The following is a 24,625-nucleotide window of genomic DNA, read 5'->3' on the forward strand; positions in this document are numbered from 1 at the left end:
ACTAAACCAGCCGCAGTGTATAGAAACCCTTTGGGTAATTATGATTTATGCTTGTTAAATGTCTTACCTGATAATATAATGCCAATGCCAATAGTCGCAAGCTTATTCTCGTGAAGTCTGTAGATAGATTTTTTCACTGAACTATAGGTCTATAACAAACAAAGTCTATTAAAAACAAACCAGAGTCTAGATGTGAGAATTTGGGAAGCGGCCTTGATAACCATTTAAGTAAATGATAGGACTCTGATATTTTTATGAAATGTCTTTTTACACATGAACACAATCGATTCAAAGTCAATGCATCTCAGATTCTCAGCTGTCGTTTAAAAATAATTGTTAGTAATTTATCTGCGCCAAATGATTAAATTCGAAAGCATTTCATAAGGAAACCTTGAGATTTTTTGTTTTGTTTTTACAATGAAACGCGCTTTTCCTTTAACGGACTTTTAACTTGGATTGCATGGGTTGTATACCCGAAAAGGTCAGGCATATAACTACAGGCGACGATCAATGGGCCATATCAGTCCCAGCAGCAGATTTGTTCATCAAGAGACAAAAATTTGAGTCAACAGTTTAGTTATTGAATTCACACCATTCATGCACTCGTATGTTCATGTGCGCACTGTGTCAAAATACCATTGCAGATGCATCCAACTTCGATGTCAATCAGTTTTTTTGAACTAATTATTTATCTCCTTCTGAATATGTACAAAGAATGCAAATGGAACAGGGGGGAAACGCGATAGTACAGAACTGTGCATGAATTCCAGTCAATGTCGTAGCCCATGACATTTGTCTCAACATTTGAGCTTATGATGACATCATAATATACAGCGTGATAAAGAAAACTATTTGGCGGGGATAGCAAACACAGAAAAAAACAGAAAACAAACAAAAAATGATCCGTGGGGGGTAGAAAGTTACAATTAAGAACAATTTTGCAAACAAATGAAACAAATGAATTTATCCAACATTAGGAAATTCTTGTTGTCTTAAAACAAATAACTTTGCCGATTCGGGAAGCATTGTAGATCAGGTAATGTACTTTGCGTTCAAAAAAAAATTTATATTTTTTTTTTGTGTTTCAGTTTTTTTTTTTATGCAAGGGCACAACATTTTTACAGACACTAGCAATCATGAATATTTCAACCCATCCAAACCATGAGAAAACGATTGACATTTGAATTCCCGTTGGCTGTATTTAGCTTACTTTTGAATATAAACTCAAATTTTAAATTTAAATTTATCTCGATCTTGCTAGTTGGTTCATTTTCCTGAGACATGGCGATCGATAAAGTGTTATCCGACAAGGAAAACAAATCTGAACATAGATAGAGGCAAACTGTAACTTAGCAATAAACAGTGTGAACAATTGAGTCTGGATAATAATCTTCTGAAAACGATCGTTTTTTTTAAGGAAATGTTAGACTTTCGAATTTTCGATGCGAACCTGACTCAAAAATCATTGTAATGTTAATCTGCCTAAATAACCGCACAAGTTGTAAATACAAAAGAGACAATATACTCACGCAGAGCATAGCCTAGTCCGCACCCCCCCCCTTCATAAAAAAAAAAAATTAGAATTAAACATAAAACAAAATCCTGATTCGCCAACGCTATAGTGAAACATCATAGACTAAGCGCCAAATTTCCCTACACCTGTCTCTGTTTTTGTAAAAACCCCAAGATGTACGTATTAGGAACAGATGAACGTATTGTGGAAATTTTACATTTGTCGCTTGCAGCGAAGCAGCGCGTCGATTTGAACAATACATACGGATGCCTGTTGTATTCGTCAAGATATATAGTGGCTGGCAATGTAAATCTAAGCTCCACAAAATAGATGTATAGCCTACAATATAAACCGCGCACGTTTAAAAATACAACCGCGCCTTTCAAATTCGAATCAAGTCACAAACGATGGGTCAGACTTACTAAAAAAAAAAATTTCCCCTAAAATATTTTTGTTATACTTGTGGTTTTTTTTTTTTAAATGTGTGTGTGTGTGTGTATCTTACATAATGATATATATGACATACAACATATTTGGTTCGCCTTGCCCTTTCAAGTTTCCCACAACCGTTTTCCTCACTATAAAATTGAATGAATAAAATTATTAACCCATTTAAAGATGCATCGACCACCAATCGCATGAGAGAGCAATTTAATTTCTGAAGCTATTAACAAATGAAAAATTGTAGGTGTTGTTGTGCCGGGGCATTAACCGTTGAATCTGCATTTAAAGACCCGGGCAAAAATAGCGAACTTGGCTATTAGAGCATGTCCGTCGGTATAACAGATCAAAAATTACACACGGTAACAATAGTACGCCATTAAAAAAAACCAAAAAAAAAACCATACAAATCGGAACATGGCTGTGAGAAAGTGCAAGTTGAAATCGGTTCTATCGGCGGTTTCAATAGTTTTGACGGCAAATCAATTCAGCTGGTCGTTATCTTTTGATAAATTTTGAGCTGCTCATATCACGAGGATAGTACGCTCTGCTTAAAAGTCCTCCTGAAAGAAATGAAGAAAAATAAAAAGTTAATTTCGAAAAATTGAATCGGGAAAAATTAAGCGTCATTTCTACTTGTAAATCTTAATTCATCCTTTCGCAAAAACAATGATCTCATTGATGAACAAAAAGTATGTTAATGAAATTACTGCAATGTACTACAGATCCAAATTTTGCTTATTTCAATTGGGCTACAATTCTAAAGCTCGAACGTCAAATATTTAGACTCGTACACAAGCGGGAAAAATAATCACGTTGGAAACTGTAATAATGGAGTTTGAGGAAAAAGCGGGAAATAGCGTTGGAACTTTGAGTAATCAAAAAAGCGACACTCGATTTGAACTATAGTTGGTGCTTACCTTTGTTAGTGTGGTTTCGACAAGCGGAGTAGCGGGTAGGAGAGTGCGACCAAGCGTGATGTGTTAGTTGTTTGATACATTTTTTTTTTAAATTTAAATCACGAAAAATCAAATCACATGTAGTAAAAATAAAACAAAAAACAAAAGGGCCTTGGTTCTTATTATTTCTTATATCTTTTCACTCTTTGGCCCACGGTTGGTAATTTGTGTGTCTAAATTGCGTAGGTGTTAATGGAGGAGAAGTGATGCGATTATACGGTTCTTTTTCTGTGTGTGTTTGTGTTTTTGTTTTATCGTACCCAGGATCTCCCAGGCGCCAGAGCTGCCAAAGAGCACAGTGGCGGAGGCTGTGAGGAGACAACTGAGGATGACAGTGTGCCACCGGGAGCCGGAACAGAACTCGAAGACGTACCAAAGTGGCCTAAATTGTTGAAATCGCCACTGTTGACGGCCGGCTGCGATTGGTGGTGGTGGCTCAGGTGGTGCTGCTGCAGGTAGTGGTGGTGGTGGTGTTGTTGCTGCTGCTGCAAGCCCAGCTGGTACTGCTGCTGCTGCTGCTGCTGCTGTTGCATGAGCTGCTGGTGCTGGCTGAAATTAAAGTCGAGAGAGCCGTCCATGCTGAGCTCGTGCTTGATGACTTCGTCGACGTTGCAATCCTCGAATCCGCCCTGCAGCGAGTCCAGGTTCAAGTCCAGGTCGTTGGGCATCAAGCCGGACACGACGCCGTTGTTGTTGAGGACGCCCATCAGGTGGCTCATGACTTGCGACGGAGTCGGCGTCGACTCCGACTCGTGCTGGCGGATGTGCTCCGGCGGACTGGGGCTGTGACTGGAACTGCCGTTGCCCTGGGCCAGGGCGGCCCGCAGCAAACCGGAGCCACTCCCGAGGGCGTTGCAATTGTTGGCCGCCGCCAAGTTCACCAAACCCGACTGCGACGAGGTGCAGAAGCGGCCCAAAACGGGCAGGCCGCCCGAGCCGCCGTACCCGACGTTGCTCACAAGTCCACCACCACTACTGTTGCAACTGTTGTGCTGCTGCTGATCCAGCAACAGCGGAGGTGAAAGTGAATGTAGATTGTGGGACGGAGACAGGCCCTGCATCGAATTGAAACATAAATCATTGAAATTAAAAATTTAATTTGGGGGTTTTTTTTTAAAAGAAAAGTGACTGTATGTCGTACCTGCAGGGTGGCCATGGAATAAGGTGGCGGAGCATTTGGCGCATCGTTGATGATTTTGGGTGACCGCCCCAGCCCGGAAGACACTGTCCTCACCGACGAAGTCGACGACGATGAAGATGACGAACCGCCCAGCGAGTGGTAATCTTGTTGGGCCGTCTGACTCGAGTAAGGTGACGCGTAACTAGGCGGATGGCAGAGACCGTAGCCGTTGCTGTTGCTGTTGTTTCCTGATGACGACGACGGCGACTGCTGCTGCTGCTGCTGCTGTCGTTTGTGCTGGACATTGGCCGGCCCGTTGGATGCCGATGACTTGCCAGAGGTGGACGAAGGAGCCAGGAATCCGTTTTCGCGGATTTTCATACTTTCGGCGATGTTGTCGACCAGCTGATCCGGGTCGTAGAATCGGTCGCTGGTGTTGCCGCCACCACCGCCGCCATTGCCCGGCTGGCCGTAAATGTCGGACGAAGACGGATAGTCCTGCGGACTCCACGGGCTGTCCTGCACTTCGGATTCCGGCACGGCGGGAATAGGCGAGAGGCGGCCAATCGAACTGGCGTTGGACGAAGCTCTGGGCCGGAAATCACCCGGGCTGAGCTGCTGCAGCTGATAGTGCGGATGACCTCCGTGCGAGAGGGACAGCGGGTGGTGAAGATGCGGCGACTCGGGGAACATGTCCAGTCCCTCCGAAACGGACGAACTGGGCGACGGCGTCGTCATCAAACCCGCTCTTAAAGCTTCAACCTTTAAAATATTTAAAATTTTTAGAATTTGAATTCATTTTGGCGCGTTTTTAGTCAAATTTCATCATCTTCAATTATTGGTTTTATTATTCAAATTTGTTTTTTTAAGTGGATTTTAAATTTCATCGACGACACAGACGACGGCAAGTGCGCGACTCCCGCGCAGTGAGCTATGACGTCACTTCCGGAATTCGAATGCAAATGCGCAAATAGGGCGGTGGGGGGCGGCGCGCAGTTTAACGTCTGCTTGCACTTCAAATAAGATGATGCCCGTTCCGATCATGCTCCAATAAATGGAGGCAAGGACAAGCTGACCCGTCACATAGTCATCAGCATAACGAGCCACGACGTGCGCTATACATCAGACTGCGTTCCTCATCACCAGCAATGAATATTCATTAAAGTACCGGGGGGGGGGGGGGGGAATCGGGAACAAATTTTAAATTTAAATTAAAAAAAAAGACGACGACATTTGTGTTGATTGACGTCTCTAAAAAAACCGGAAAACCCTACCACCTCGATAAGTACGTGGCGGCGACACTTATTTATTATGACTTGACTGTGGCCTCACTTTGCATAGAGTAATGACGTTTAAGATTATCTTGTACACAAAAATTAGGAATTTGGAGATCCATAGTTTTAAAATGTAATAAAATAAAATAAAATAAAAATGTCCGCCGGAAATTGGACGATATAGAAAATTCAAAATAAATAAATTGACGTTCGGGAGATTGTGGACTGGTGCATTTGGGTGCAGTGACCTCTCTCTGGGGATCCAACATTTTTAGATTGTATATAGCTCAAGAATCCCAGATCGTTTTTAGTTTTGTTTCGGTTCAGAGTCCAGCGACGATTTCTTTACGCAGTCGTTCGACATAAAATCAAAAACCCTTACTAAAACATATTTCTAGAGATGATTGTAGTAGCTTGTGTTATATAGTCTTTGCTTGTTCAGCATCGCACGAGCTGCTGTAACACCAAGGATTTTGAACTGAAAAAATTCATGACATAATATCGGGATTGAATTCTTTTGACTTTTCATTGATACTGCAGAGGAATTCGGGAATAATTACGTCATAATTATACTGGAGAGAGCTTAAAATGTTAATGAAATTTTAGCGTGCTGGAGATGATGATGTTTACCTTCTTTTTGACTCGTCCTCGCTTCTTTTCGTATTTCGAAGTTTCCATGGAAGTGGCTCGGCGTCGGGCCGACTTGCCGGGCTTGGCGTCCGGGTTGATCATCCACCAAGACGATTTGCCCGTCCCTTCGTTCTGCACCCGCATGAACCGATTGTGCAGCGACAAATTGTGGCGAATCGAATTCTATTTCAAATCGAATACAATTAATTGAATTATAAATCAGTTTAACAGAGTTTTCTGTACACAAGTTTACATAGATAGTATATAAAATGATGAATAAATTTTAGCGAGGGTGATCGCTTATTATTGAAGACGGCCACTTTAGTTTGTCCCGAGTTTGTCCTCTTCTGTGGTCGCTGATGAGCGCAAGAGATGCAATAAGCGGAGGGTGCGTTTGTAGCAAAGTCTCCTTTTCAAAAAAACCCTTTGGTTATATGTATAGACGAGATCGAAACGAGAGAAGGCGAGATTGATTGATGATTAGAGACCAGGGGATATGGGGGCCAATGGGGGGGGGGGGGACTAGAAAGGGTGGGGAAAAAAAAAAATAAGCGAGAGCTCCTCGCCATTCTCTGTCGATTTCAATGGCCAAAAGAGCCGGAGACGAGAAGAACGATCGAGACGGGCGGCAGCGGCGGGGGGGGGGGGGGGGCTTGCTTGCACTGCAGTGCTGCTAACTTGGAAAATAGTGAAAGATGGACTGTCGGCCGGCACTGACAGGTCGTTTTTTTCATTTCTATATTCAAAAGAGACGAAAGAAAGGGGGAGAGCAGAGCGGACAGGCCCCGCTCTTTCGGTGGGGAGACTGGGAGCTTTTTTTTGGGGGGGGTGAACAAAAAAATGATAAGGCGCAGCAGCAGCAGCAGCGCCTTTTAATACCAAACGATTATGAAAATGAGATCAATGGTTATTGCAGCCGTCTACAATATATAATACTATTTTTTGAAAAAAAAAAGGGCGAGCGCGGGAGTGAGCGGAGCGCGGGTAAGAAAACTCTTTTCTCAAAGGACGAAGATGAATGAAATGTCGAGGCTGGGCTGGATGGTTTGGCCGGCCAAAAAGGAGAGAGAAACGCTCCGTCGTTGAAACCTGGACCCCCCCCCCCCTTCTTTCTCTCCTCTGTTGATTAATGACAACTTTGATTCTTCTTCCCTTCTCCCATGTTACTTATATAGACTAACAGCTCAATGTAAAACCCAGCGACAAGGTTGGGAAAAACGAAGAAAGAAGAAGAAAAAGTTGCGATTGAGAAATGGTTGGATGTGTATAACAATCGTTTCGGCAGAGTGGATGGTACATATAGATATTATAGTGGGCCAGCAAACAGCAGAAACCAGCGGCCGGAAGAGTAAAGCGCAAAGTTAGACGGGCGCGTAAGAGAATAGTCGAAGATGGATAAGAGCTGGAACGCGATCCTGCTGGCCCTCAACACCTATAAACAAGTTGCTATAGTCGCCATTTTGGCGAAGAAATGATCGCGGATATTGCGTGTTGCGACGTGTTGTTACGCGGGAAATTTGCAACATTCACACGGAAGCGAAAGTGACAGTGAAATTGCACCTGATTACACAAGCGCCGGGGGGAACAAATAAGGCGCCAAATGAATCTATATGGCGGCGATTCTTCTGCTCCTTCCGACTGAAAAATCCCGCAACGGGATCGTTCATCACTCGAGTTTGTTTCTCTTTCGACGACGGTAATATAGTAGTAGGCCTACACACTTACTATACGCACAGCGATCTACTATACATGTCTATAAATATATAGCCTGAGACGACGGCGGCGACATTGAACAACTATCCATCAAACTCGTCGGCTTGTCTCTTTGATTATTTTCGCTTTCGCATTCATTTCTTTTCGGGGTGGAAAAAAGTATAAAGAAAATAGACGTGAGATTATAAATCTATGATATTCATATATTATATATGTGTGTGTTATTTGCTGGACGGCCATCGCCAGAGCAGCAGCAGCAGCCTTTTCTTAAGCAACGAGAAGTGAATTCAACCATATAGAACCCCCCGGGCGACTGTGATGAATGAATTTGACTACATACAGCACAGAGACCTATTGTGCGAGAGGCGTGTTATTTGATTATATTCCTAGACGAGTGATGGTGTTGCAGCGCGATATGCCATCTGCAATCTACTAGGTGATACACACGCCGGACTCTGATGACCATTTGACAATCACCGAGTAGCAAACCACTCTCTCGCCAACAGCCCGCAAAATGGAAAGAAAACAATGAACCCAAGAAAAATAACACGTACAATCGATATGGGGGAAATCAAAGAGTACCAGCAGATGTATACAGTACGTGGGAATTTGAAGCTAAGAAGATTTATATATACATGTATATTTGGAAAGAGAAGGCTATAGTATAGCAGAGCGCGCCGTCGTGCGAATCTAAGGAAAAAGTGAGGCCCAAGTGAAAGACGTCGACTTGTATACATCTTTAGCCCGCAATGCTGCTATGTGTGTATACCCTTTTTTGGGTGTGTGTGTGTCCTATATATGCCTGTGTTGGGCTTTATTGATCTGACGGCGATGTCAATATCAGACGAGTCTCTACCTCATATCTATTGGAAACACGGTTTGACGGAGAGAGGCAGGAGCAATAAATGCACTCGACAGTCGCTCCATATTTCAATCGACATTTTCGTAGTCTGTATTATTAAACATTTTTTAAATGGTTATTTGTAAAATATCCCCTCTACATGGCATCCAATACCGCCAAAAATACCGTCAGATAATCCTTATCAAACAATACATGTAGTACCGGTGCTCTCGACATCACATTCGTCTCCATTTTTGTTTATTTATGTGGCCATGAAATCAATGTTCTAACCAAATCACCAAAGTCAACTAAATAATTATTTTAGAACCAAAGTGAAAATTCGGCCCAGAGATGGTAGCACCGAAAAATTTGAATACCAAAATGTTTAGAAATAAAAAGAGAAAATACATGCAAATAAAGCCGTACACTAGATATACGATAGTATAAAATTCAATTTGGAGAGAGAAAGAAAAACGTCAAGTAAACAGACGACATTGTCGGTCGAGTTGTAATAGTCACACTGTCGACATGTACATATATAATAATAAACTGGCCGGGGAACTGAAACCTGATCGAGAATTGTCGGTTGACCCGATTGCGTTCCCGGTGCATTCAATCAATCAACTGGTGACGCGCCGAGAAAGAGAGAGAGAGAAAAGAAGCCCGACATGATCATCGGCCAGGCAGCAGGGGAAAAAAAGGCATTTGAATTAAAGTAAATGTATAAATAACATCGTGATCTCGAAATGAGAAAAGTAATTCGGCTTCCTAAAAAATCTGCGAGAATTGAACCTGTCGCCATCTGTATTTTAAGACTCGCACAGAAATAAACGAGACAAGACTTGCTGGACATGGCATCGTCATTATCGTTATATAAGCCTAATATACACGCCTACGGGCACCCGCGACCTTTAAACCTTTTCTTTTCTTTTACCCATTGTGTAAAGAGAAAACTGGCCAATGTTATATAGCCAAGATGGAGTTGGGCACGAGCTCCAGCAGCAGCTGGCCAGATCTGATTTCGATATATTACGATTCTTTCAAAAAGGAATAAATGGTTGCTGTTGACTGCCATTACATCATTGTCATTTCGGGACTGTTTATCGGATGGTTCAATTGAGGGGGACGTGTTAAAAAAGCGCACGGCATCAAAATGGAACATTCAACGCGCCGACGTGTATAATAATAATTCACACGCCATCTCGAAAGGCCACCTGGCGATTCTTTCGTTCACCTGGCCAACGAGAGGAATTTATTGTGAATGCTTTTGCATCATAAACACGTGCATAGTTTGTACAGATAGGCCAACAACATCACATTCTCCCATTACAGATTTTGGCAGCAATATCTCTCTGTCTCACCTGCGTCAACAGCAGACGATAGTCACAAACGGTGAAACAGAAACTAAAAAAGAAATAACGAAACAGGTGGTCGTTGGGTGGAAGCGCATCTGTTTTGGATTCGTGGACATGTTTCTATATCCTCCACCCGAGTGGGGAGATGGGGTGGGTATTACGACGTAATAATCTGCACTCGAATAAATTAGCGACGCCCTTTGAGTATGTACAAAAAGGTGTGTGTAGCACATCATTTGAACTATACAATTATACTATATAGATTTCTCATCGTGATTATGTATTAGCTGCTGTGAGTGTATACATGGGCGACCTATTGGATTTTCGTGTTGATGAATTTTCAGCCGATCCTTGATCCTTGAAAGAATCATTTAGGGGCAGTATAGAGACAAGAAACAAATCAGCGCCTAGAGTTTTTGGGGGTGAAACGCCTACTGTGTATGTGGACTCGGCGGATAAGATAGAGAGAAGACTGATGCGCGCTTCCACATTTGTCTTTGGCTGGAACACTTATATTTATATATATCTCTTGAACAGAGAGAGACTAAGCAAGGACAAAGGGGTCCCTTTTAGTATGTGTATCCCATCTTTGGGTGCCGCAGGGGCTACATTGGGAACAACTTGCCGTCGCGGCTCACATCGGCTCGCTATAGCCGTGTCGAACTAGGTCACTTTGACGCGAATGGCCTATGACATCTTCGATACCGTTTCTATATATTACTGCCTCCTCCTTCTTCTTTTCTTTTTTTCGCCCTGATTTTTATGATTGCCGTCGAATCTGCACACATAGGCCCCCCCCCCCCCAACTCAGGTCAAGTCTGCCACTACTGCGGTCGGATAGATGGAGAGAAAGATTTTATACATGTGTATAAGGAAATATAAACGGTGGTTTTTTATTATTTTCTATTTTTGACTCCCTTTCGAATAGTTTTCCGTCTTATCTTGGCTTCTTGTTTCGATGCCCAGTTGCTCGAGAAATTCGCACGTCTTTGACTGTGTGTGCTATGTGTTGGCTGGGCCTCCAATCTCTTGTGATGGCCTCCCGACACACAGTCGCCGCCGCCGCCACCGCCGCCGCTAGTAGATATGCGCGCCCACCCTTTCAATATAATTTTATGACGAATTGGATCCAATAAGACGACGACGGAACCCCTCTCACGATATTTTTTTTAGCGCGGCGAATTCAGATGGTACATCAAGGATGCGCATGACCTGTCTTGACCTCTCGAGCCGAAACAAATTTGACTTTTTTCTTCTTTTTAATAGCGGAGGAAAAAACCGGTGACTCATCACGTTGGGTTGAATATTATTACGTGAACAAAAGACGACCGAAAATCGATTTTTTGATCGTCAGCTGTCCTCTAGGAAAAAAAAACTGATTTGCACGTGACCAAGTTGTTAGCAAATAAGCTCACGTGCCGAACCATTGCCGGAATTCGAAATGATTTGTATGTATATACCCGGAGAAAAAAAGGAAATATAATAACGGGTATGTATACATAGGAAATGAAAGGATATATTGTGACCAGCACTGCTGAACACAGAAAAAGAAAAAAATTGGTGGGCAACTTTACAACTTCTATATAGTAGTAGTATTCACTGTAATAATCAATATAGGCCTGTATACAAAAGATCAATCTTTAACGTCATCTTCAGATATCATATGAAATATATGTGTAGCCACGTGTCGATGGCCCAAAACTTTTGTCGGATATTATAGCCCGAAGTAATTTATATAGTTGTTGACACTTGTATTATAATTGAAGTGACCGTACCCGCCACTACGGCGATGATTAAGAGCGAAACCGAATGAAAACATGTCGCCCATGACCCAACTAAACCCCGACGTAAGGAGGAGAATTTTCAAAGAATCGCGGCCTTGGTGATTTTCATAGGAAGAACAGCCCCGAGGTCGATTAAATGACAAATTCTTGAGTGTCAAAACGACTTTGAGAGGTGCCGGTCAAAATATAAGAGAAAAAGGGGGGGGGGGGGGGGGGGAAATAAAAGTCGAAAGCATCTATGGATCATTCATTCTTCTCAGCAGATGACCTTATCCAACAGCTTGAGCAATTCATGGCTGATTTCCGCTTAATGGACCTTGATTTACAATTACTAACGCTGTGTGTCGAATACTAAAAACTATTAATGACGCAAACAAAAATCGAAAAAAAAAATTTTCGGAATTTTTTTTTTACTTTGATTATAATATTTTAAAAACAAAATGGTTTTGGTGTCCTTCCTGAAAAACGTTTGTCACTCAAGCATGGCCAGATGATATATACACACGCCCTGTCGTCATGAGAGTCTATAAAAATCATTGTGGTGGGCTGTTATACATAAAAACCAGCCACACTTGTCCGGATGAAATATTGTGTCTAACTCGATCTTCGACACTAAATAACGACAAACAAAGATGTAACGAACGTAGTAAATTTTCTAAATCTATGGATTGATGCGCCTATATACTATACTATACATCGGTTACAGTTGATTAGACGATAGATACATGGGGAAACACACACACACGTCTAGCATCATCCGGACGGAAGAAGGGTGAGAAACGGAATGAAAAGTTGCAGTAATCCACACTTCCGCTGGCTGGTACATAGTATATAGACTTATAATACAATACAACACAAAAAGGAGATTTGGCCACAACTCTTTTTTCTTATTCTCTTTCTTTCTTTCGCACATGCATTTTTGTGAGTGGTGGTGGGGCCCCTCGTCTTTTTAGCAAACGATCTGCCAAAAAGGGAGAAAAGAAAAGAACTCGCTTGGAAAAGTATAGGACTAAAAAAGAGAGGGGGTTACGATGAGGGGGGTTGCGAATTTCACATTTCCCCCCTCTGCTCCGCTTCCCTTGGTCGTCGTCGTCGTTTTGGGCTCCGCCAAATCCCGCATGGTAACCAACTGATACAACAAAAAGCGGAAAAAGTAAAGGAGAGAAGGGAAAATAAAAAAAGGGTTCGTCTGAATGTACAAAGTCTGATGCGGGCGAAATCGCGAAAAAATGGCCTCTCTCTCTTCTGTTTTTCCCCTCTCGTCTGTTGTAAAGCCTCGGCCCCCCTTCAACCAACTGAACTGGGGTTGCTTGCCTGTGCATATAAGGAAATATAACGAACGAGATCTTGTACATGTATAGCAACCAATTTAGGGCGACGGATCTCTTATCAGACGAGTCTGAATTATCTTCCCAAATCTCGCCTTTGCCATACTGTCAGAGTTTTCTCTCTCTCTTTTAGTTTTTTTAATTTTCCTGCCGTCTAACGATTTCGACACGTTATAGATCGACATCGGTTGCATCTTTTGCAACTGTTTCGAAATCCAACTTTTTTGTTATCTCGTCTCAAGTTATCGGTGTTATAATAATAGAAGCTCTATACATAACAACCAGTTAAGTATTTTGATGATGATTATATTTTTTTCTTTTTTTTGGGTGGGTTTGTTCACCTTTTCGTCCGCTTTTCACAAGGGTACATGCGTGGAAAAGGGGGGGAAAAAATTTGGCATTTGGCGTGTTTCTTTCACACAAATATTCTTGGTGGTAGCTCTCCCCCTCTCTTTTCTCTCCCCCCTTATGTCCGAATTTAACCCCATCGAACGACCTTGGTATAACTCGCGAGTAACGCATCACAGGCCTGTACGTACACAACCGCGAGTATGGCGGCGGTACTACAATTTTTTCCCATTTTACCCCTTCGCAAATTTTTTTCTTTCTTCCATTGCACTCGCATTCACTCACTTTTTCTCCCCCATCCACCACTCTTCACCCCTACCAGCACACATATTCTTATTCTTATTCCACCAGCAACTCTAACGAAGGTTGGCACAAACTTTTTCGGCGAATACCCAAAACAATTTCGGCACACGAGGAGCCCCCGCCTGCTCGTAACCAGCCATCACAAGTTGATATTTCCTTCCTTCCATTTCTGTTTTTTGGCTTGGGGTTTAAACATTAAGACTTAATTTCTATGCACACAGCCAAGAAACTCAAATGAGTCTAACGGGAGTTTCAATGTCCACACATTCCGCGATGATGAACATCTCTCTCGAGATGCAAATCATCAAAGTATTTGCTTGATACATTTTGTCTTTTTCAAAAAAGAGAGAAATGTCTTGAGCTCCACCCCTATAGAACAAAACCCAAAATAAAAGATGATTCGATTAGAGAGAGGACTGTCATTGTCAATGCGAGCCATCAGCTAATTAGCTTGTGCGCTGGCTTTCTTTTTCTTCTTTCGTCTGCGATGTCTAGCCAAAAACAAAAAGCCTGGGCTGTTGCTGGACATGTCCAGGAGGATCAAAAAATAAAAAAAGAACCGAGTTAAAGCATTCCATATAGGCCCAGCGCGCACACACATATGCATCCGTACCACCACCATCAGATAGATGTATGAAAAGGGAGAGGGGGTGGTCGCCCCTTTCGAATGACCCTATTCGCGACTGTACCTCATTTTCTTTCAACTTCTTTTTTATATTGTTATACCCTGTGATACAGCAGCAGTAGGAGCAGGAGCAATACTACGGCATGTGAGAGAGAGAGAGAGTGGGAAAGGAAACTGGCATATGATGGCTGGGCATCGCCAATTTCCAGTCGTTTCGCCATTCTTAGGAAGGGAGGAGGGGGCTGCTTTTGTAACCCGATCTGACCCTGGATATCCCCCCTCTGGCTCCGCTGTGTAATGGCCTCCTGGTCTCTGTGCTGTGCGACGTGTCCTATACCCCTTTTTTTCCTTCAGGGACGAAAGGGAGAGAGAGAGTCGTGCTAATGTAACCCTCTCTCTCCCCCCCATCTAACCCCTTTTGCTTTCTTCAGCATCTTCGCCGATTCCTTTATAAATATTCGCCAGGCCTGCATGTACTATGACCCTTTGGCTGACCTCGTTCTCCTCCCTCCCCCCCTGTAGACATGCAGCAGAGGCTTATAATGTACTACGTTTTCTTCTTCTTCTTCTTTTCATGAAAAGTAAAAGGGGATGAAGGTATTCTTCGACATGCACCTCCGTCTTTCCACACTGGCGAATATTATTATGATGAAAAGAATTAAAAAGTATACACATGGGGGATTTTTTACTTTTTGGGGAGGGTGGCTAGGAAAAAAAAGGGGATGGTCGATCCCTATGGAAGATTTGAGGTTGCAAAAGGAGCAAAATGCGATAAAAATCAAAATGAAAAATATTTTTCGGACGGACCAGTATTGGCCGTACTATAGTTAACATTTGAAAAAATATTATATCTGTAAAACTAGTACGAACTCAATCTCCACGGTTACTCGAATCAGACACAAAAAAGGTTCCATTGACTCGAAAGAATTCGTCTCGATGGTAATCAGAACAAAGAACGGGAGAACGGTAATTGGAATCTCGACTGAATTCGAATCGTCGATGATGATGATGGCCGGGTGTCCAATATAATCTAGTGGAACCTTGATAGGAGTCTGAGAGAGAAACTATCCGGCTCCTCTAACCGGTCAAGCACATCTCTCATGCGCTTTAAAACTCTATACACACACACGGAACGCTCAACGGCTGGTCAATAAGTTCTATATAGTTGATCGCATTTATAAAAGGCGACACAAGATATGCAACGAGACGACGCGTTTCTGGTTTTCTTTTTCTCACCAATTCATCCGTTCCGCCATGTCCGTCTACACAGATCCGCGCGATCCAGTAACCGCCAGCCGGAAGTGATGGACCGGGGAAAAACAATTCCCTCAATTCTTGTAAAGTTGTAATCAAACATTACACAATTATCAAATTTGTAACTTGGTCGCATTGTCACTTATTAAAAATAAAAAACCGAAAAAATAAAAATTCGATCAACATTTTTAAATTGAAAATTAAAAAAAAAACGAATGGGAGCGTGAAAAGAACTGTAGAGAAAATAAGTAGAGCAACTTGTCCAGCAGCAGCAAAAGCACCGAAAAAATGCCGGGGCCTTTATATATACATACAAGTCGGGGGTTTGATTCTATACATCATATGCTGTAGAATATAATATCGTGACGTTATATAGAACGAATGAACGCGGCTTCGGCTTGCCGGCGCCATCTCTTTCCAACACACACACACACAAATGGAGGAGAGAAGATCTAAACAGCCGTGACGTCACGGCCTCTTCACCACCGAACCTCTTCTCAAGGCCGCGCTCTCGTACACACACTCACTCACACTCGTCCGTCACGTGACGGCTTTCTCGTTTGTTTTTTTCTTTTTCCTGCGTGTACTCTGGCGGACTTTTCACAAGCCAACGTCCCGGGTCTTCAATACGGACATTCATCACGTCGGGGGGGAATATCTAAATCGATCCGAGTATAGTCAGTTTATCGACGAGTTTAAAAGTAGATGTACTACATTCCCGTCGTATGCACAGTAGAGGATAAGTTTTGGATCATTGACCTCCTCGGGCAAATGAAGTCCGGACCCGAGTGTCGATAAGTCACACAAAGAAAGGGAGGGGAGGGCAAGACAGCGGCGCTCTCAAATGAGACGGTTCAGCTGCTGCTGTGCGAACGCCAAAGTCAAAAAATTAAAAATAAAAAAATAATCAAACGAAGACCGGGAAAAACCGCACCAGATCCGAATTAAAGAGTGAATAGCGCACGGCACTCGAATCCGCGCATTGAATCATTCATTAATCAGCTGGGACCCTATTATCATCAGGATCAAATGAAGGGCGTCCTTATCATCACGCGGGTTTTTCGACGTCACTTTTTCTGTGTGTGTGTTTGCAGTCGAAAATCCCGCACGCACCTCCCATCATAGTCGAAAGAGATTGTGTCTATCCGAACATATACCCCTGACTGTAATATTATGATTCAATCATCTAGACTTATGATGACGTCATTTTACACGGAGTGATAATAATAAATATAAGCAAGACGATAATAATAATAGAGTCTTACCTTCCATCCTGCCGAACTGTTGCTGTCGCCCTTGTCTTTGAAGTAGGGCACGTTCTGGACCATCCAGTCGTAGATTTGCGACAGGGTCAGCCGCTTCTCCGACGACGATTGGATGGCCTGCGTGATTAAATCGGCGTACGACATGTTGCCCCAAGCGTTGCGACGGCTCGAATTCTTCTTGGCCGCCGCCGCCGCCGCTGCGGCCGCACTGCCGGCCGCCGACCCACAGGAGCCGTCCAGCAACTTGATCGAGTCCATGGGACTGCCCATGTTCAGGCCCATGCTGCCACCGACCAGGCCGCCCATTCCACCACCGCCGCCGTGTCCGCCGCACAGCGAGTCCACATCGCACGGCTCCTCCTTGATCTCGACGTAATTCTCCGGGCGCGGCAGCGGCCACGTGTTGGACCTGGCCCGCTGCTGCGGCTCAAAATTCGAGTCCAAATCCAAATCCAAATGAGCGTGAGCCATTTTTTCCCTTTTTTCTTTCGATTGTCTTTAATCAAAACCAAGTCCAATCAAACGAACGCGCGATAACAACAAACACTTAAACACTCGGCTTGTAATCAACGACGACACTGCCTAATAATGACGACGACGAAGGGGATTGCGTTAGTGTCATATTCTTTCGTCGGGTCGACAGGTACGAAGTGATGCAATCCAAAAATCCAAAACAGCGTCACACACGGCGCTCGCGCTTTTGCCTCTTTTTTTTTATATTTTTTTCGTCGAATCTGATTCGTTTAGATTAACGCCAAAGTTTTGATGCGAGTCACACACACGAGCGTGTCAGGTCTTTGGGAGCGTATGGCAACAGGACTGCTGGTCGTCGGCGCGCCATAGGGCAGCAGCAGCAGCAGCGCAATCTGAACCCCTTTTTTTGTGCTGATTTCGGTCGAAGGTTGTGTGTCCAAGCGAAGCGTCGTCTATTTCTTTACTCCCCGACCAGAAATAAAAGAAAAACGAAAAAGAACTGGGCAAAGCAGCTCAAAGGTGATGTGGAGAGATGCACGATCATGTGTGTGTTGTTGCCCCGGCAGCAGCCTAGCAACATCAGACGGCGGATTGCTTGTACCGTGTTGGCAGTGGAGGCAGACGACGCAAGTGCGCACACTCGACAAATAGTCAAACACACACGACCCGCCAGCCAAAATGATGATGCGTGTGTCTCAACCGAAAATATACTACTACACACACACACACACGCGGGAGAGAGAGGGGTGGGCAAATAGAAAGGCGAGCGAGAGCACTACTAGAGTTGTGGTATGTGAGTTTAGAGAAGAAAAATGATGGCAGTTGTCCGATAGTTCGTCTGGACTGGGCGAGAGTTGGACGCGCACTGAAGCCGCTCAGTCGTACTTGGGATTTTCCACAGCACACGGGCACACACACTGGGCACATAGACACTAGAGGGCGAGAGGGGCGGAGCCGGCCTTAAGAGAGAAGCGAAAAAATAAAAATCAAAAAAGGGGGCAGCTCTCTCATAGCCCGGCCGCCACCACCACGGGAAAACGTCGTGTACAATTTTTGTTTTTCCACTGGCACTTTATATACACACATACTATACACAGACCAACACGCTGCGTGGATTTGATATAGCCACACTCTACACAGCCTTGGCGCTATGTGGGCCCCAACAGTTCCGGCAACCTTTTTTCTTTTTAGTTCCACTGACTGTATAGAAACTCACGAAACATTTCTGATCCACTTCATTGCCATTCATATTTCAAATTCCCCACATTTTTTTCAATTTTTCCTGTCGACTATTGGAATGTGCATTTCCACCGCGATTTTCAAATGGGGAAGAAATAGACAAAAATTCATTTTTTGATTTGTTTTTTCCTATACATGTGAAATAGTGTGGCGCGGTTGGTTTCTAGGAGAGCGGGAGAGAGAGAGTCTGGCCCAGCTAGTTTTCGGTCGCTTAAACTCGTTCGATGCTGTTCGGCGTTCTTATTTTGCTGGTGCTGGTGGAAGGAGAGAAAAAAGAAAAAAAACGTGTTTTTTGATATTTTTTTTCTTTTTTTAGGGCGGCGGTGTGGTGCTGCTGCTGCTGGAGCGCTCGGGCCTTCAGCCAAACGGCCAAGGTCGAATTACTGCGCATATCACAACTTCCCTATCCTTTCTATCAACCACCACCACCCAACAACCTACTACTACTACTACTATACACACCTCCCACCTCACTCCTTCTTCTCTCACCCTCAGAAAAGCTCTTCTATAAGCTCTCAGCAATCGCCCATTATCAAGGCCGGCCCGGCCCGACCGTGTGTGTGTGTCTGCTCTCTCCCTTTTCCATCCCACTCACTTACCACACACGTTTATTGATAGAGAGAGAGAGAGTACAGCCTAGGAGCAGCCGAGCTAGACCGAGTGTATGTGTACACCTAGAACCGCGGTATATGCCTGCGATCGTGCAGTTTGTTGGCAGAGTCATCTGGCGGCGCCATCCTCACGGCCGACTCCGTGTCGCAACAATCCGTAGATGTAAGGCGATGGCGCTAGTTACTACGCCAGTCATTCACGCGCTCCGTTAGATTCTCCCGAACAAAAAAACATGCGGATGGAAAGAAGAAGAAGAAGGAGAAGAAAAGGCACACAGTTGGTGAAACGGCAAGTGTATCGTGGCTAAAGGCAAGGCTATTGGGTGTATATAGTAGTGGGACCCACGACATGTGACTGGGTACGAATCCCGCTCTCTGTCGTCATCCTTCTGTATACTAATACCAGTCGGGAAAACTCATTTTTTTTCTTCTTCTTTCAGAATATCTTGTTTTTATTTTTATTATTCTTGCACGTAGATGGGAAATTCACGATTCGAGTCGCGTCTATTAGTTTTAATAATCGCTGATTGGCTTTTTCGACTGGGACAACGAGCTAGATTTAGACCTTGTGGCGCCCGTCACCAATTTGCTACGTCCGATTTTGTTTTTTAATCACACAGGATCATTTTCCCTTTTGTCGTTATCGAACATTAGTGGAATATTAATCAAGAGCCGCCGAGAGATCTTTGGCGCGACTCTTACGTAATTTTTTTTTTCCTGCCCAGCTGCCCGAAATCTAATTTTGTAATGATCGTTTGCCGAGAGATGGCGTTGATCTCCATTGATTCAAAGTTGCCCATTCAAAATTTGGGGTTGCGAATGCCAAATTTCAGACGCACAACATCGCAAATTCATCACTAACCAGTTTGCCCTTGAAGAAAAAATTCCAAAACATGAGATAAACCAACGCTGACTGCGCAAGCGTGTTGCGTAACATTCGCTTCTCTTAAGTAATCTATTCTGATTCGGCTGACTTTTTTTTTATTATTATTATTATTCGTTTTTTTTTTTTCCCTCGTCTTTTTCATTTCCCAAATGCAAAAGTAAAAGATATCACGATTTGGTATAGAGCACAGATTAGGCTGGCTGCTGCTATCGTGAGTTGCCATGCCAACCGTCCATTTCGATAAAAAGGGGAGAGAGAGATCACATCTCGATGCCCCAGCCGCCGCCGAACGGCGAGACTCTAATCTCTTTACATCAAAAGAAAATTTTTCGAGCATGTACAGCTTGTAGCCGTGCAGAATATTCGTTCAAAGTTTAAAATTCATTTTTTTTTCTTTAATTCCAATTTTAAGCGAAGAACAAATTCCACCATTTTTTAAATAATTTTCCCGCTGCCCAAAAAGTCGAATTAAAAAATTAATTTGATCAAAGAACAAACCGCTAGAAAAGGTGCGTCAATTGATATTTAATGCGATTGCCAAATAACAAAAGACAACTCAAAACGTGACGATAGAAAACGTGTGCGATTCTAAGCTGTGTATAGCATAGGATATGTACGTCACTGCTGATTAATTGATGTGATAAAAAGAGTGAAAGCTGCTGTTATCTCCCGAACGCGATTAAGAAATATCTATCTACCCGCCGCGGGTACAATCATCTAGTAGTGCCGAACTCTGCGTGAGCTGATGCCCCAATGGGAAATGAAGATGTCTTTCGGCCGGTGCAAGCTGCTGCTGCTGCGCCATTATACGTCGAGTTTATTGATAGGAGCAAAACTTGGCGATAAAAGAGAGGGTGGGAGGACTCTCCCGGTCTGGGTCTGGGTAGTGTATAGTAGTCGAGTTTCCGGGAAAAAAAAGTGAGCTAACTTGGGGTTGGCAGATTGATTGCTGTTTACCGAATGCAAACGGCGTTATAGCCCAAGGGCGATGAAATTCGACCCCCCCAAAACGCGCACATCAGTTTAGCCATTGAACTTTTGCTTCCGGCCAGCGGCATCAGTCGTTCAGAGAGTTTCTCTCTCTCTTTGCGATGATCGTGCTATACACACTAGATATATTATACGTAGACGCAGGCGTCTAATCCGTCTGGCATCTGTCCCGTACTGCACACACACACAGGGACAAAGTCTGTCCCGCAACACTTTTTTTTCTAATTAAAGGGCCAAAGTTTTTCTCGCGGGACGACGAGCGGCAATAGAAAATATGGGAGCGCCACGTTGAACCAACAACTTGATTTTCATTGATCATGAAAAACAGGCGGAGCCAAGCAAAAGTTCGCTTACTCTAGACGGTATAAATATGGAGCCGAGAGAATGTCATCAGAAGGCGACAAAGTGTGTGGCAGCAGAGGGGACAATGTCGACAAATGACGCGACGCTATAAACTCTGCAACACACGCATTCAATTTGAAATAAGAAAAAGGCCTGTGCGACTTGTATTCTTTTTTTTCAAATCGTCTTGTTTTGCTTCCACTTCTTCGCTCACTAATAAATAAGTAGTGGCTGTGTGTGTGTACAACTTTTTGTCAAAAGGCTGCGAAATATATGTATATATTGCACACACCCGAAATGCAAATGAACCACAGCCCGTGAAAGCTGTTGATAGTTCAAGCAGGAGAAACGTAACAGCTGGCAAAGAAATCCCCCCTTTTCTTTTTTTAAAATTGTCTTGTTGTTATTATTCACGTCCGAATAGAAAAGAAGTAAGGAAGAAAAGGCTTCTTTTTAACATACAAAGTGTGTCCTCATCTCCTAGACGGCCGCCATCGATTGCGTGACATAGTATATTCGCTATTTTATTGAAAAGAAGAAGCGCACGGGAAAAACGAGACGTAATCACGAGGAGAGCTTTCGGTCGAGAAGGTGTTCAACAACTTGGTAACGAAAGTTCTTCCCTCTGCTCTGCTCTGTTCTCTCTCGGTTTGCTTAGATTCTCGTCTCCCCGGCACACAGCAGAGCCCATGCAGCCCAGCAGCCTTCGCCCAAACTTATGTTATACGACCACGCGCATCAAACTTATTTCTCCAATTGCCCGACGTTTCCCCCCCACCAACCCTCTCTCGCCGTGTGTGTGTCTCTCCATTCACTTTGTCTGCCAATGCCAACTTTGGCTTCAATCGAAAATAGGACGGTCTCTACCTCGTCTAAATACTATACCATCTCCGTTCGGGTATTATATAGAAAAAGAAGGAGAAAAAGTTTAGTTTTTCTTTTCCCCGTGTGGTATGGCAGAGTATATCAACAAACCACTTTAGACCGGAAACTACTCTACTCTAGCGTTCCCGATCTTTTTATTTCCTCATTCCTTTTATTATGTACACACACCCAAAACGGTGGCAAATGGGTGACAATGATGTTGGAGGGGTGAAATGTGTATACTATCAGTTGTGGTTTTTTTATGGTTCAAAAATAAAGAAACTACCACGCTCGATTGATAAATTGTACTTATTCAATTCTTTCATGCAAAACCTGCTGATTCATATGCGTTCGTTCGGTTGATTGCAGATGTAATTATGAACGCCAAATGGTTGGGAGGTTTTCTCGCAATGTGAACCAACGCGGAGGATGAAATAAATCGTACAAGTCACAATTGTGCTATGAAATCATATTACGATCGTAATTTGTTTGTTCTAAAAAAATATGTATTTGACAGATTCAAATTGCGCGCTGCAAAGTGAATTTCAAATTGGTGTGAATTGATTCCGAGAGACAAAATGTTTATCATTACCAGAGAGGGGGGAGAGAACCTTCATGTGTTCACTAGGGCGTATAAATCAAACCAGCGCGAGAGAGTGCTGGCACACGTCATCACACCCCAACCCAACAAAACTACTACTACCCACCAGTTGGTTAAGTGTGCGATGGATAGTCTCGTCTATAGGCCTTCTTCGTGCAGCATTGACTGATTTGTCATGCAGCTCAGGGTTGGTTTAAAGAGACGAAGGTCTAACAAATGATGCGATAACGTTTTTTTTTTGGTTGCATCGCTACCAACGTGCGTTTTATCCCCCATCTATTCTGACACATTTCCTGATAAAAGGATTAGATCCGAAATGTTTCGCGATAATGCGTGACGTTCGTCTTAAGGCTCAAAGATAAATATAGTAATAAAAAACATGATTATGAGAATTAAAAAGAAATACAAAAACATGAAATGAAATCAGTTGTAACCGGTTGTAACTTATATAATAAATTGCAACAGTACCGCGAAAACCAAAGTGAAAACGGTTTTTTAGGCAATGCTCCAAGGAATTATACGCGTCATCTCATGTTAAAGGTTAACCAACTTAAAAAAAAAACAGTTTTGTGGACTTGGGTGTTTATAATCCTTTATTAGAATATTGCGCGAAGTAATTTCTTCCTAGTAAAGCAACTTAGCGGAATGTTCAGATGCTTTATCGTCGACACATCCTGTCATCCCAGGGGAAATCCCCTCTCCACAAGGACATTGCAGGCCCATGACAAATTGTTGTTTTTCATACGAGTTCAATGAAAGTTGAATTTACTGCGAATATTGCAACTGAAATGTTTAAGTTTCAAAAATATCAGCGATGTAAATTTTTGACAAATATTTCCGAATATTCAAAAAATTGATAAATCCGGTAATACTATAGCAAATTAATGAAAACAAGACCCCAATTTTTCGCCTTGTAGTACCTAACCGAAAATATAAAAAACAACGGCATATATGCAATTGCCTTTAGTTCATTTTTCCTGCGCTAATCGTAAATATGAGATTAAAGAACATCAGAGAGTAGGGTCTAAAATCATGGAATCGAACAGTCACCAAAATGAAGATGAAAAAATGAGTCGAATATTTCCGTGCGACACTTAACACGAGTCTCAAAAAAGGAAAAGTCAAAATGCGGCCGACTAAAAGTAACCAGGAATTCCTGGTTACTTTTACTGAATGATCAACAAACATATCAATCGGTTCGTCGGTGGATTTTTAAAAAGAAATAACGAGGAGGTGCCGGTGTGGCGGCATCTTAGACACACAATTTTATAGACTTTGTACATTGTTTGAAGTGTTTAAAATTAAACACATTTTTTGAATTTCATTGTTTACCCGCAGATAAAGTTGTGAGGTGTAAAACAAGCCTGATACTGTTCAGTCGCTCTTCAAATTTCGTGATTTAATTAACCCTGATTTAAGAGATAACAGAAACGGCAAGAGAAAACAGCTCCAGTCAAAGGCCTAACTCAGGAATAATCGTACTCCGTAACGTTTTAGAACCATAACGCCACCAAAAAGTCAAAAAAAGGAAGAATAGAAAGACATTTGTCCTACCTTTCTGCCTGGGAAATCCACAGCCAGGCATCCACAAAAGTGCTTCATCCATACGCAGAAAAGTTGAATGACGAGAAAAGGGCGTCCTCGTGAATACACCCACACTCACATGGGCATACACGAGGACAGAGTTTTCCCAATCAAACTGGATACTGTTAATCTAAACAAAAAATGAAAAATGGGTTACGAAAAAAACATTGCAGACAACAATTAAGGAAAAGTTAGAAAGAAGACAGTGGGCAAACCTTTATTGTTAATAAACAGGATTCATTTAGGTTGACATGTACTAACTTATATGGACAAGTGTCAGG

At 43.0% G+C, this 24,625-nt stretch overlaps 1 protein-coding gene across 3 annotated transcripts; it reads right to left on the reverse strand.

Moving 5' to 3' along the window:
- Window positions 1–666: 666 nt before the first annotated feature.
- Window positions 667–18,135, reverse strand: LOC124345413 (forkhead box protein O-like). Of its 3 annotated transcripts, none has more exons than XM_046798303.1 (5): window positions 16,754–18,135; window positions 5,938–6,120; window positions 4,055–4,795; window positions 3,287–3,968; window positions 667–2,517 (listed from the first exon to the last, which is right to left on the reverse strand). In XM_046798303.1, exons 1-5 carry the CDS (start codon window positions 17,222–17,224, stop codon window positions 2,453–2,455), a joined length of 2,142 nt encoding a protein of 713 aa, XP_046654259.1. In that variant the 5' UTR covers window positions 17,225–18,135; the 3' UTR covers window positions 667–2,452. The 3 variants fall into 3 exon arrangements, with proteins under 3 accessions (XP_046654259.1, XP_046654256.1, XP_046654258.1); XM_046798300.1 differs by having other exon boundaries at window positions 3,174–3,968; XM_046798302.1 differs by lacking the exon at window positions 667–2,517 and having other exon boundaries at window positions 3,147–3,968.
- Window positions 18,136–24,625: the final 6,490 nt, after the last annotated feature.

This window comes from Daphnia pulicaria, chromosome 1 (genome assembly GCF_021234035.1).
Source record: "Daphnia pulicaria isolate SC F1-1A chromosome 1, SC_F0-13Bv2, whole genome shotgun sequence".
Classification (NCBI taxonomy): Eukaryota; Metazoa; Arthropoda; class Branchiopoda; order Diplostraca; family Daphniidae; genus Daphnia; species Daphnia pulicaria.